The 13264-nt window shown below is 40.1% G+C and overlaps 1 protein-coding gene across 1 annotated transcript in view; it reads right to left on the bottom strand.

Annotated features, from left to right (window-relative positions):
* Positions 1-4447, bottom strand: part of sphk1 (sphingosine kinase 1) — a 41874-nt gene extending 37427 nt beyond the window's left edge. The window contains exon 1 of the mRNA XM_022765049.1: positions 3966-4447. Within this exon, the coding sequence (XP_022620770.1) occupies positions 3966-4389 (424 nt within the window). The 5' untranslated portion in view covers positions 4390-4447. The remainder of the gene's footprint in view (positions 1-3965) is intronic.
* Positions 4448-13264: the final 8817 nt, after the last annotated feature.

Below are 13264 nucleotides of genomic sequence, written 5' to 3'. Positions count from 1 at the left end.
AACATGATTTAGTATGGTTCCCAAGGCCTCTGGCATAATGAGTACCTTACTGAAAACTGCTTTTTAGACAGAAATCATGTTATCACCATATTTCAGAGATACCACAGACCTCTGCAGCATGAACGAATCTACAGCCCATATTTTTGCTCAGCACTTCCATTGTCCAAGGGGATATCTTCAATGTGCTTGTTTTATCCAACCAACCAACACCAAATACATTCAGTTTACCATAATTTAAGACAAAGCAATGCAAAAAATATTCCGTTATTGGAGTCTGGCACCAGAAAAGATTTGGTGTTTTTCCCTGAAAAGTGATCCAAGCGATTAATCGACTGACAAAACTGTGACCAATTTCTGTTTGTCCATTAATTGCTTAATCGACTAACTGACCAGCTGCTAAACCACTCCCACAAACAACATTTATGCCATCAGGTCTATCAAGCTTTGAATTTCTATACTATTGCCAAAACAGTGTGCATCATGCTCTAAAAAATGATTCAGTATTCTACCTAACGTTAGCCTAAAGGACAATAATGTTTATCGTTGCTTGGCAACACCAGCTGGTCCAGGACTTACACAATCACAATCACAAAAAAAGGTCAAGAGGTTTTAGACAGGATCTGTGAACCCGTCACATAATCTGGGCTGAATATTGGTATCGACCAAGAAGGTGCAGGACTGGATTTCTCCTCCCGTTGCTGGGAGGGGTGAATCAGCATTAAATTGGCCCAAAGCTCCTGTAGTCTGAGCCCAGTTTTAACAAAGGGTCAATTGTCTCAGCTCTAGTTTCCAATGTTCCTCTTTGCATCCACGTGATGATTAAACCAAGTTCTAACATTTAGGGAAAAAAATAATGCATGCATAATGGCTCCAGATGCAGCAGGTATTCCAAAGACGTGGGTTTTAGTCTGAGTAGCTGTGTTCAGGTAGAGGTGCATTACATTCCTAAATCCAGAGCAGGTGAAGCCATGGAGACACCTGTGTTTGGTTCTTGTAGAAAACTTGTTGGGTTCTTGTCTCAGGTTAAGCCCCAGGCCGTTGAATCACAATATGTTTCAAAGCAAATAATACCGTCTAGGATTACTAAAAGTCTGCTGTTACTTCTTCTTCTGACAATGACAGGGTGTATAGAATTACCGCATATTTTCTCTTGTTAAAAATTATTTTGTGCAAATGAGGAAATGCTATCTGGGTCACAGTGTACCAGTGATACCATGGCTGTGTGGGGAAGAAAGTTTGTGTGGGGTAAAGAACTGCATTTTGTTTTTTTCATTCAACCAGGATAGCTTGGTTAGGACGACAAATAATGAGATTACTTATCTTTAGAAATCTCCGATTACAGAACATTTCCCTGTGGAGTGGTTATACCTCTTGGCATTACATGAACTCAATAGCAGTAATATTGTCTCGTTTCTCAGGTGTCTTTTATGCTAAAATGGTTTGTTTGCAGACTGGAGTTACCGAAATGTGACTCTCCATACCACACCAGTCCTATTGTTTTATTCAAATAAGCAGCGGGAGAAAAGTAATAAAATATCCTGTGACAAAGCAGAGCTGATAAGAGACAAGAATACAGTTCTATACAGGATATACCTCTTGACATGACATGAACTCAATAGCAGTGAATACCGCCTCAGGTTTTTCACATGTATTGTATGTTAACCGTATACAGGTATGTATATAGTCCCTAGTCCATCAGGTTAGACCTCCGGACTACATTCACACATTCCAGTTATCATTTTAACCTGAAAATTAACCTTAAAATGTATTGTTATTTAAAAACAAAATTATGACTTTATCCAGAAACTATGGACATTCTGACCAAAAAGTAGGTAACATCAATCTTAAAAACTTTAGAAGGAAATGAATTGGAAAAACTCTCTGTATACAGATATCTTAGAATCTGGCTGGATTATAAATTATCTTTCCATACTCACATTGATGAATTTATTGAAAGATTTAAAGAAAGGCTTTCCCTTTGCAGCTAGAAAAAATCTTGTTAAGTCCACATTTTTAATTGTTTTAGATAGTGATAACCTGTATATGCAGGCATCAGACTATTGACTTTGTAGGCTTGACCCTGTCTATTATTCATCTCTGCCTTTTATTAAGAATGTTGGAACAAGAAGTAATCACTGTAATTTAAACAAATTAACTGAATGGACTGGACTGAAAATTTACCTTTTTTCATCTTTAAAGCCATCCTTGGTAAACTTCCTGTTTACTTTAGTGAAATGCTTTCTCCTTTTTCTCACAGCTAGTAGGCCAGATTATCTAGATGGATCATCTTTCGTGTCCTTAGAATCTGCTGAGAACCTGCTAAAACACAGCATCTCGTTATGCACCCTGGGCTGAAGATAAACTTAATCTGGAAACACTGCCTTCATTTCTGGCATGCAAATGTAATTGTTTACAATATTTAAATTCAATCACTTTTATGCCTTAATCTCAGGTCTCAGATTTTGTTGCATTGTATGTGACCGTTGTAAATTAATGATGTATGTTCTTATGTAACTATGTGACACTTATCTCCCATTGCCCTTTTGGCCAGGTCTCTCTTGTAAACGAGATAATATATCTCAAGAGACCACCTGGTTAAATAAAGGTTACTTAAAAAATGTGATTCGATATCAGACCAACCCTGCTGTTTTATTCATTTCGGTAGTAGGTCAGTAGGAGAAGGTAATGGAATAATAAGCCTCCAACAAAGGCACAGCAGATACAGTGACAAGAAACTAGTCCTGCACAGAGAAATAAGGATAATATTAGTTCATTGAATAGTAGTGAGGCAAAATTAATTTAATGAAAAACTAAAATCAGTAAAGATCATCATCCCACCCTTTATAGTTGAAATTATTAAATGATGTAAGTGATATTTTAACAGTGATAGTTAGCTAGATTCTGAATCATTGAAAGACAAAAAAGGTTGGTACTATCCAAGAAATGACTGAAATGACTGTAACAATGACTGTAACAGCCTAATGGGAACTCAACAGTATTTCTCCTTTCCATTTCATTGCTATTAGACATTCAGGTAATAAAGAGACAGAAACATGGGATACTCAATAGATGTTATATGTGACCTGTTGTATCAACCCTATACCTTCAGGACTCATATTTACACACCAGTTCCTATATTATAGTGTATCTAAGATAGATATAGGCACCTGTAGGTAGTTTGACTGCAGTATTTGTACAGTATCTTTTCAAAATATAGTTATACAGTTATTCAAACATAGGGGAGATGTGATGGGACCTGTCCTCACTACCGATTCATGGAGGTTATTTCCCTCAGTGACTAAAGAAACAGCAGTTGAAATTATTAATGTGACACACAGATAATCAACAACCATTTTGATAATCAGCATTAAAACAAACTATACACTCCAGTGATAGAGGCTTTAAAACCTCACCTGCATGCCTAATCTTGTAAAGGGGCCTTAATTTAAGATTTAGCCTAGCATTTACTATTTCAGTTTTGTGCTAATATGGTGCATTTTTATAGAACTGCAACTAACAATTCTTTTTATTATCAATTAACCTGACACACTTTTCTCAATTAGTCGATTGATGGCTTTACCAATGAAATGTCCAATGAAATGTGAAAATGACCTGGGAGTCTATAATCTACAACAGCTCAAGATGTATTCAGATTACTTATTCGAACTACAGTCTAAAACCCAAATATATTCAGTTTATTTTCATATGACAAACAAAGCATTAAATTTCAGCATTATATTTGAGAGGCTGGAACTAGCATAGGCCTATGTTTGGCAATTTTGCTTGAAAAAAAACTGGTCCACGTGTAAACATGCGCTCAGTAATTTCATTTTCGTCTCAGGAAACACCGTGTTATCAGCGTAAAGGCTTAAACATAAAGTGGTGTGTGTAGTCCTCTCTCTGAACTCATCACACCTGTGTTAACGCACAGTAAACATTGCCTCTCGTTGCTACCAAAAACTCACCGTCTCTTAGATACTGTTGCCGGCCAGCGCGTTCTCGGACAGCGCGAGCCCACTTCTCTGCCTCCTCCAGGTTAGCGCGAGGGTCCTGGAGAGCAGCGAGCCGAAAGCAGTGCTCCACTCTCTGCCGCGACACCCCGGAACTCATCCAGCGGCGTTTGAGCGGGTAAAAGTAGGCTGATACGTACGCCGCCTGATCCGCGTTGTCATCTTCCCGGTAAGCCCGGCAGCCGACACAGTCCTTAAGGCTGAGCACCACCTTGTTCCGCCCGACAGGTGCCGACGTGAGCCTCTGAACAACGAGGTCCCTTTCGGTCAGGCTCACAGCACACCTGACTTTTCGGTTACCAGTGACCGTGAATTCCCCGTATAGTGTTACCGGGCTGTTGCCAGTGTTGCAGTCCGTTTCTGCTCTCCTCTGATCCATCCTGAGCGGAAGCCGGACTGGGGAGACCGGGACGTAGCCACACTCACATTGCCACCCGCCTGAATGATGCGAGTAAAGTGGAGAACACAAGACTGAGACCGAGAACCTGCTGCTCGGACCGGTGTCAATTGGAAGGAAATCTAACACACCACATCCGGCTACATTTCGAAATAAGAGTTAGACGAATGAATGTGTTATTCTGAACTGACATGGGGTGATTTCACACACACACACACACACACACACACACACACACACACACACACACACACACACACACACACACACGAAATACATAAAATGCATGTACTTAAAAACTATTTGAGCATTATTTCCAACGAGGGGAATCTCAATAAAATTAAATATACTGAATGTATTTTCCAGTCATCTAATCAGCCTGTGATACAGAGGACAGAAGGTGAATATAGTTAGTGCAATTATGTACTTAATGAGGTGATAGAGAACCAGCAGTACCTAATGTTAGTCCTGGTGGGCCGGAGGCTTAATTCTCCAAAACACACACTTTAATCCGGACCATGAAACACATTTTTGGTAGTACAAGAAAAAAGATTTTTAGTTAGTACATTTATAAATCAGTGGTTTTACTCTACGTGTACTGTCATAATTCATTATGAACAATTCACCAACGGCAGACTCACGCTTTTATTTTTAAGGATGCCCAAATTCGTTGTGTGGTTGTGCCGTGTCTCTTTCTGGCTTGACGCATTTCCACTGGGCTGCAGTTTATGTTCAACTTTACTGCCGTTCATTAAATCTGCCCGTGCAAAAGAGGTGGTATGCTGCCCCCTGGTGGTAGGCTATCATGGGGTGACCGGAGGTTGCAAATCTAATAATCATCATAATGTAAACAGAAAAAAATATTGGTCCACTTAAAACTATCAACTGAATTAACTACACCTTTTAATGCATAGAAAACTACCTCAGAAGATGGTATGTAACATTTAAGTATATGTCCTCATGAAGTGAGACCTGGGTTTGTACAGTGAGCGAGTGATAATACAAGCACACAACATGGAGTCAAATAGACAGAGACAGAACAGCACTGTCTGTGGTTGCTGCTGGGATTCACTTTCCTGTAAACTTTAAGATAAGACTTTTAAGATATTTTAAGATATCCCAAAGAGACAGTAATATAAAGACTTAAAAGACTTACTTAAGTACCTTTGGAAAAGTAATTTAAAAAAGCTACTTTAGAAGTAATGAAATCTACTTTAGAAATTATATAAATGTCACCAGTGAGAAAGTGGTTTGTCTGCTTCTTGTATGGTGGATTTTGTCCTCCATCATTTTTGAATATTGATGCAAATTCTTATCAGAAACTACAGCAACAAATGACTTCAGAGAGTGTGGCTCAGTTTTTAATTAAATTTCCCACATGAATACAAATGCACTTTGATTAGTGTTAATTGGGATGAGAAAGAAAAGTTTTGATCAAAGAATAATGTGTGTTTCATTATATAAGTGTCCTTAAATATGTCATTGAAAATCAGAACAGGTTGTCTGCAAGTGGAGAAAATGGTAAAATGGAAATCATTCATTTGTCGAGGGATGATTTATAGAGATTCGTGGCCTAATTTTGGTTCAAATGAGTTCAGTTCAATTTAGCTTTTTCTGTGATGGGGGTGATGACAATTGTATGGTGGGCAGCTGAAGTGGAAGAATGAATCCAGAAGAACAATTATTATGCAGCACAGAGAGAACCATCATCTCCACAGAACAAATGAATTTCAATAAATCCCAACCTAGTGACCACTAAAGTTGTCAGGTAGGAAATACTGTGCCTAAATTATGCTTACACACACACACACACACACACACGCACACGCACACACACACACTCACACTCACACTCACACACACACACACACACACACACACACACACACACACACACACACACACACACACACACACACACACACACACACACACACACAGCCCACTATGTGATGGTGGAAAGAAGCTAAATACAGTTTTGAGGTTCTCGTACTTTACTTGAGAATTTCCTTTTTATCCTACTTTACATGTCTACCCACTACAGTTCAGAGGAGAATATTACACAACTACCAGTCACTTTGCAGATTAAGATTATACACTGAAAAACATGACATATGATGAGACCTTAGAATATAATGTGTTGTTACGTAATAAACTACTCAGCAGTATATTGTTTACAGAAGTTCAAATTAGCTCCACTGTGACTATATACCAGTCACAGAGGCCATTAAATACATGTACCACCACTGCCACTATGTCACAGATACTGTAGATGGATAACTGTTGTTAAATTTTAGTTTTTCCCAGTCATCATCTGAATGTAGCAGGTGCTTTAGTCAACCAGCAGATGGTGATGTTGGATTCAGAAAAATACTGAATGCATGAAACTCAGATATGTTTTCAGTTGCTGTAACCCACAGATGAAGCCGTTCTGCAATAATTCATATAACTTCTATGTTATCTGTACAAGGCAGAAGTTTAAAGTAACAGTACAATGTTTATACAATTTTTAAGGCACTGTCCCTTTACTTGATTATTTTGTGAGACATTAAACTTCTACCCCATGCACATTTGACTGAGACTTACTGCAGATTTTACCACAACATGTGACACCTTACACTTTGCAGTATACATGCATAGAGTATAATACAATGATATACGTTTTTGTTTATATTGGGGACTTTGACCACCAACAACTTTGCATTATCTTTCACTATGGAAATTCTGCTTTTAGTAACTTTTCAAGTCCTGGTACAACCATACCGCTGTAGTATGTCATCAATACCACTATAAAATGAATTAAATGCAACATCATTTATCTTCGTCATTGCAACAGTGATGTATACAGGAGTATATTGCTTTGAGAGAGTAATAAAGAAGTTGTCTGACTTCTCCTTGGTCAAATCAAAGTCATTCTTGCGTTGTTGTTCTGCTCCAGGCAGTGGCACATGATCCACAGAGAGGAGAAGAAGAGTGGGAGGTGTAGGAGGAGGTAAGCATATATGCAGATGGGAATTAGTGGTCCCAGTAAACACCTGGAGCCAGAGGGGAAACGAGATGATCTTATTCACATGCAAGTCATGTGCTTCTAAAACGCACAGCTTTTCATCCACTTCACACCAGAAGATAGGTAGGCATCACCTTAATTCCTACTTTGGCTGTGAATGCAGCTTTCCCCCCAAGGCACTCAGGCTTTACTTTGAACATGAACATATTATGTAATTTGCTGCAACAGGAGAAAATGCCTCTGAAAAACATGCATGTTTCTTCAGCGTGAGATCATTATACACACTATCGCCTTCACAACAAAAGAGGCCTTTCATTTCAAACTGCGGGGTAGATGCTGATTTCCTAAAAGCTATTGATTGAAAATGGCACAGCTGAGGAGCGGGAGAGGAGCCATGAATGGAGACAGTAGATTCTCACTTCCACCGTTCTCCAGCTGTGAGCTCTATGGCTGCCTGGCCTTGGAGGGGGAGAGAGGGCCGTCCCTGCATATGGTGTTTTTCAAGGGATTTAAGAGACAGTGCTGTCACTCCCATATGTGCTTGAGTCTATAGCTTTGAGAGGTTTCATCTCAGAAGGGCAATGAAAACCAAGTTTTTGCTGCACACTTTCTGCACACATGCTCCAGTTTGCACTAATTGCCATCGCCGGCATTCCTCACCATCTGGTTTCATCTCCTTAATATGAGACTGTTGACACAAGCTTAATAACTGATAAGCAGCCATTAGGGCGATGCAGCGCAGATGTCAACTCAGTGCATATCAATACGGTCAATACATTAACCTAATTTTTGCTTATATAACATACAACTCACTGAGCCTGTCTCTGCCCTATCACCACCCCACACCCTTCACGCACACACACTGACAGACAACTGAGTGGGAGGAAGGAATGTCATATACCTCAGCATTTAGTTAGCATTGGCATCCAACATGACAGATTCCCCGTCTGGGTCGCTTAGCCCTGATGGCTTGCAGAAAGGTTTCGCCTGTCTGCCTAGCTCTCCTTCAGTTGCCCCTTAATTCTGCTCTGTTTCTTCAGATGCCCACCCCCTTTGTCAAGGCGCTGCCATAATTATATAAGAGTTATGCAAACCTGTCTCTTGCTGGCAAACAATGAAACATTTCAAGCCCTGAAATGAGAGATATACAGCTACATATTCTGAAAATTATCATTTTAAACTAATAAAGGTGTCGCTGCCAGGGTGCCTCTCGGAGAATAATTTCGTGTAATTTCATGCAAAACCATTCTCAATCTTCTGTAGACTAGCTACTGTGAAAACTGAAAATGTGACTCTAAACGAGACAAAGAGTTGAAAGCCATGAGAGACTATTAGACACAGCAGGGCTTTGATCCAAGTGGTAACATCAGCATGCTAACATGCTAACAACAGCATTGATAATATGCTGATGTTTAGCAGATATAATGCTTATCATGTAGTGAACATTTGCTAATTAATCAATTAATTGGTTAATCAAAAATTGCTTGTGTTGTCTGACCAGCAGTCTAAAACAAAATATAGTCAATCTACTGCCATAGAAGACAAAGAAAACCAGCAAATGTTCATATTTTACAAGCTGGAACCAGTAAATTCTTGATATTTTAATTAATTAATTGTGGCACATCGATTTTCTCTCCCTTGAAAAACTGACTGAGTCAACTGAGTCAGCAGTAAGTACGTTACATACAACAAATGATTATTTACCATGGGCCTATGTTTTATTGTATTTATCCCTGATGTGTGAGTCATTGGTGATATTAAGTGGACAGCTCTCTTCTCAGAAGTTTGTTTGACCTGCAACACAAACAGCAGCAAATTCCAGTATCCTGAAAACACCAGGAGAAGAGAGGCGGCTTGTAGGGCCCACTAAGCCATCTTTAATTCAGCTGCCACCCAGCTGCCATGGGGCATTCAGGAGGCTGAGTCACTCACTGAACAGAAGATATGCCAAGAGGAACAGACAGGGGAAAGCCCAGGCTTCTCCCTCTGCAGTGGGGGGAATCACTCCTCGTTACATGTGGACGTGGTTTATCGGGTCACCTCCATTCTCATGGCCTGGTTGTTGGAGCGTGGTTGCGGGGGATTTGAAAAGAGGGAACTGGATTAGTATGATGGTATGAGCACTGATATGTGTCACAGGGGGTGATACGCACTCTTGCAAAATGACTGAACCAACTTGCCTGACTCGATTAGAGGGCGTCCATGTAACTCTTGAAATGCAGCGCCGTTTTAGAAATACGCTGAATATTGCGGCCAGTGGGCATTACTGACATGTCCCCGGGGTGTGTTCACTGAGATGTGCTGTAGATGGTGTAATATGTCGGCAGGCAGCAGTCACCTCTTTGCATGTACACTTTGAGATAGCAAATGTCATGGCACTGTGAAGCGGTCAGAGAGAGAGAGAGTTCCACTTAATGTTCAAGTCTTTTGTGTCTGCTGAGTCAGGTTCCTTCCCTGGTCAAAATATTTAATGCGGTGTATCAGGTATTTATGGCAATGACACCTACAGTACATGTATCTGGGCTTCTCACTGCTGTGTTCTACATCATCTCATTTTCCAGTCAGTGTCAACCACAGGGTCAGCTCTCATGATGCTTATATGTAACCTATTAGAAGTAGCTCCACTGTATATCGCTGCTCATTTCCTGAAGTGGTTGCCTGGTGGTGCTGAGAGAACAGAACAAACATATCATGCTGATTGAAGCGACACCTTGCTATTCTCACAACCTCTCCAATCCACTCAGGCCCCCCGACAAAACCACAACCTATAAAATCATGGAGAAAAAGAAAGCAAGTGAATGTGTGTGTGTGGGGGCGTTCTCAAATGTGTATGTCTGAGGGGGCTGGTTGAGAGTTTGGAAGACCGTTATTGTTGCTGGTGCGTGTTAATTGCCTCTGAGTGGATTCTTATCAGACTTTTGCTCTCGCTGCAGGAAGCCGCTGCTCGCTGTATCAACCTGCTGCTGATTATGAGGTGCTCCCCTCACTGTGTGCATTACCTTAAAAGCAAATTTATTTTCAGACATTTCAAGAAACATTCACTGGGAGTGATCACACAGTACCCATGTGGATATCCCATCATCATTACATTAAAGTACAGCATTAATATGCACATGTTACTTTAAGGTACAAAACACACGCTGGTGTTACTGTGTCCTTAAGTAAAGCATAACTCATGCAGGATTCATGATGATTTAATTACTGCTGGGTGTATCATTAATTCCTGTTGCTCACCATTATGATCAAGTCACTGTTAGTTAATGAGATTAGTTAATGCTTAATGGATCATCAATTAATGAATGTTATCTCAGTTATTTCATACATTCATTCATGTCACTGGATTAGTTATGAACCAGTTAAAGGGAACAGGGCATTTAAGAGAGTTGCATCTCTCTGAAAGCCGAAATGTAAATGCAGTATTCTCATAACGTAAATAAGACACAGCATTATTCTGTGGGTTGCAATGTTGGTCCGTCAGACGGTTGTTCAGACCACCGCTTTGGTCTAGGCTGAAATATCTCAACAACCACTGGGTTGATCTGCACAAAATTCATCCAGACAATGAATGCTAATGACTTTGGTAATAACCTGACTTCTCCTCAAGCTTCACCTGAGGCTCACATTGGTGGTTATGAGTGAGATATCTAAAAAATTATTGAGTGGATTGCCATGAATTTTGGTATTCATGCCCCCCTCAGGATAATAACTCTGATGACTTTTCAATTAGTGTCATCATCAGGGAAAAATTGCCGTTTGTCCAATATGAAAAAATACCTGCAAAGCTAATGACGTTCCCGTCAGCTACACTTCGTGTTCAATGCTAATTAGCAAAGGTTAGCAAGCTAACATGCTAAACTAAAGTGGCGAACATAGCAAAAATTATACCTGCGAAACATCAGTATGTTAGCATGGTCATTGTGACCATGTTAACATATTAAGCACTGTTGTTCCTAGTTCCTTAGCCTAACAGAGCTGCTAGTTTTGGCTGCAGAGTCGTGTTTTTACTCTCTAGTCTAGTTTCTAAGTCAACAACAACAACTACAACTGTTCTTTAATTAAACCATAACTAACGCAAGCTACTGTTTTGTTGTGTTCATCTCCAATCCCATAGTGCAATACAGAATATACATTGGTGTATTAATTTTCTGCCAAACAAGTTTAACCTTAGATGCTGTACCTCTGTGAGCATTCACTTACTAATGGGAAAATGACACCTGACCTCAAATACAATCCTAAAACAAAGTGTCAAATGGATGAATTTATTCTTGAGTGTATAAAAAAAAATATATAAATACTAGGTCTGTGTTTCCACCTTTCCCTGCATGGCATGACTAATACTAACAAAAACTGGCCTATGTATGAAGCTAACCGTTGACCCTTTCTTTATGGTACAGTGATATGAACACATACATTAAATAATGCCTGTAGGCTATGATTCATGACAGATAACTTTAAAACAGGTCACAACATTGAGTTGATGTCTAAATGCCCTGCAGCCAATAAGTTTGCTTCTGTTCCTTTGAGTCCTGCCAGTCCTTGCTCAGCGTTTTTTCTATATTGAATCTCAAAGTCTAGAGGAGAGATGATTAAGTCTGCCGATCAACTGTGCTACCCAAATGATTGGGGAAGAAAGAGGGCTCTGTATTAGAGTCTCCATCAGTCCCTATACCTCTCTGCATCTCTTTCTCTCTAAGGCCATTATGAGTCGTGGCTCTCTCCCCCATCATTAGATTAACTCCCATGCTTTACCAGAGTGTGCAGGAAGACCATACTCATTACCCAAGCTGCTCTGCTTTAGCGAGCACACAAAAGCCCCGCTTTCACCTTGTAATTTGAGTCAGATAGGCTCGTCAGGGCAGGAGGCAACAGCGAGATATGGAAGTGCTGCCGCCACTATCTGCAGATACTCGTGTCCTATACCTCCTTGATTACACAGGCGGATTCAGAGTGCACGCTTGGCAGAAGCGATGTTCCTGGGGACATATTAAGCACATTAGTTCCCCTGGCTTCTGCCAATAGTGTACTATGGCTGGAGGGATTTGGTACACAGTTGTCAAAATGACAAACAGAAACATTTAGGATAATAGAGTTCTTAATAGAGTAGATGCATAACACTAAGCCATATTCCTGTCACAATGGTGCATTTGGTCCCTTTTCAAAAATAACTCTGTGGCCTGGTGGTCCCAGTGGAACATAAATTGAATGCACACTAGTGTCCCCCGGACAACAAACAGGAAAACAACCTTAATATCAACAAGGATTCAGTCATAAATGTAATCAGGGAGAACATAATAAGATCTCATTTGGTGGCATAGGAAATGGTCAAGCTCATAAAAAGACATAGAAAAGAGCATCCACTGCAGAGTACTGTATATGACTATTATATTGGTCATTTAATTGGTTAACATGATTGGAAATGAATACAAATGATACAATAGAATAACCCTGGTAGCTTGTTTTTTGTGTGTGGTGCTTTTGTGCTGCTGACAGTGTGGGTGTGGATTTCCCTCCAAATAAAGACGTAACAGGTCGTGTACAACACAGAAAACACTTCTTTTTTGTTTTTTTATTTCTGATCTGGCAGCAGAGTAATTTAGCAGTCATTCCAGAGAACCTTAAGTTGGAAACTACTTTTCATTGCTTAGGGGACAGTTGAATAATTATACAGTTACTTTCCTCTCCTGAAGGTTAAACAGCAGCTTTACTAAGAGAAGAGGTCATTGCAAGACTGGCTGAAGAGGTGAGGCTTGCTAAGGAAACTGGGTTCAAACAAGGTTGACTATAACATCTGTTACAGTTTTCGTGCTCAGGACACAAAGCATACTTTCCATCGCAGCAGGCACACAGCAG

This window comes from Seriola dumerili, unplaced genomic scaffold (assembly GCF_002260705.1).
Source record: "Seriola dumerili isolate Sdu_G_001 unplaced genomic scaffold, Sdu_1.0 BDQW01000621.1, whole genome shotgun sequence".
In the NCBI taxonomy this organism is placed as follows: Eukaryota; Metazoa; Chordata; class Actinopteri; order Carangiformes; family Carangidae; genus Seriola; species Seriola dumerili.
Note: the sequence above shows the minus strand (reverse complement) of the source record. Positions and strands in the feature narration are given on the sequence as shown.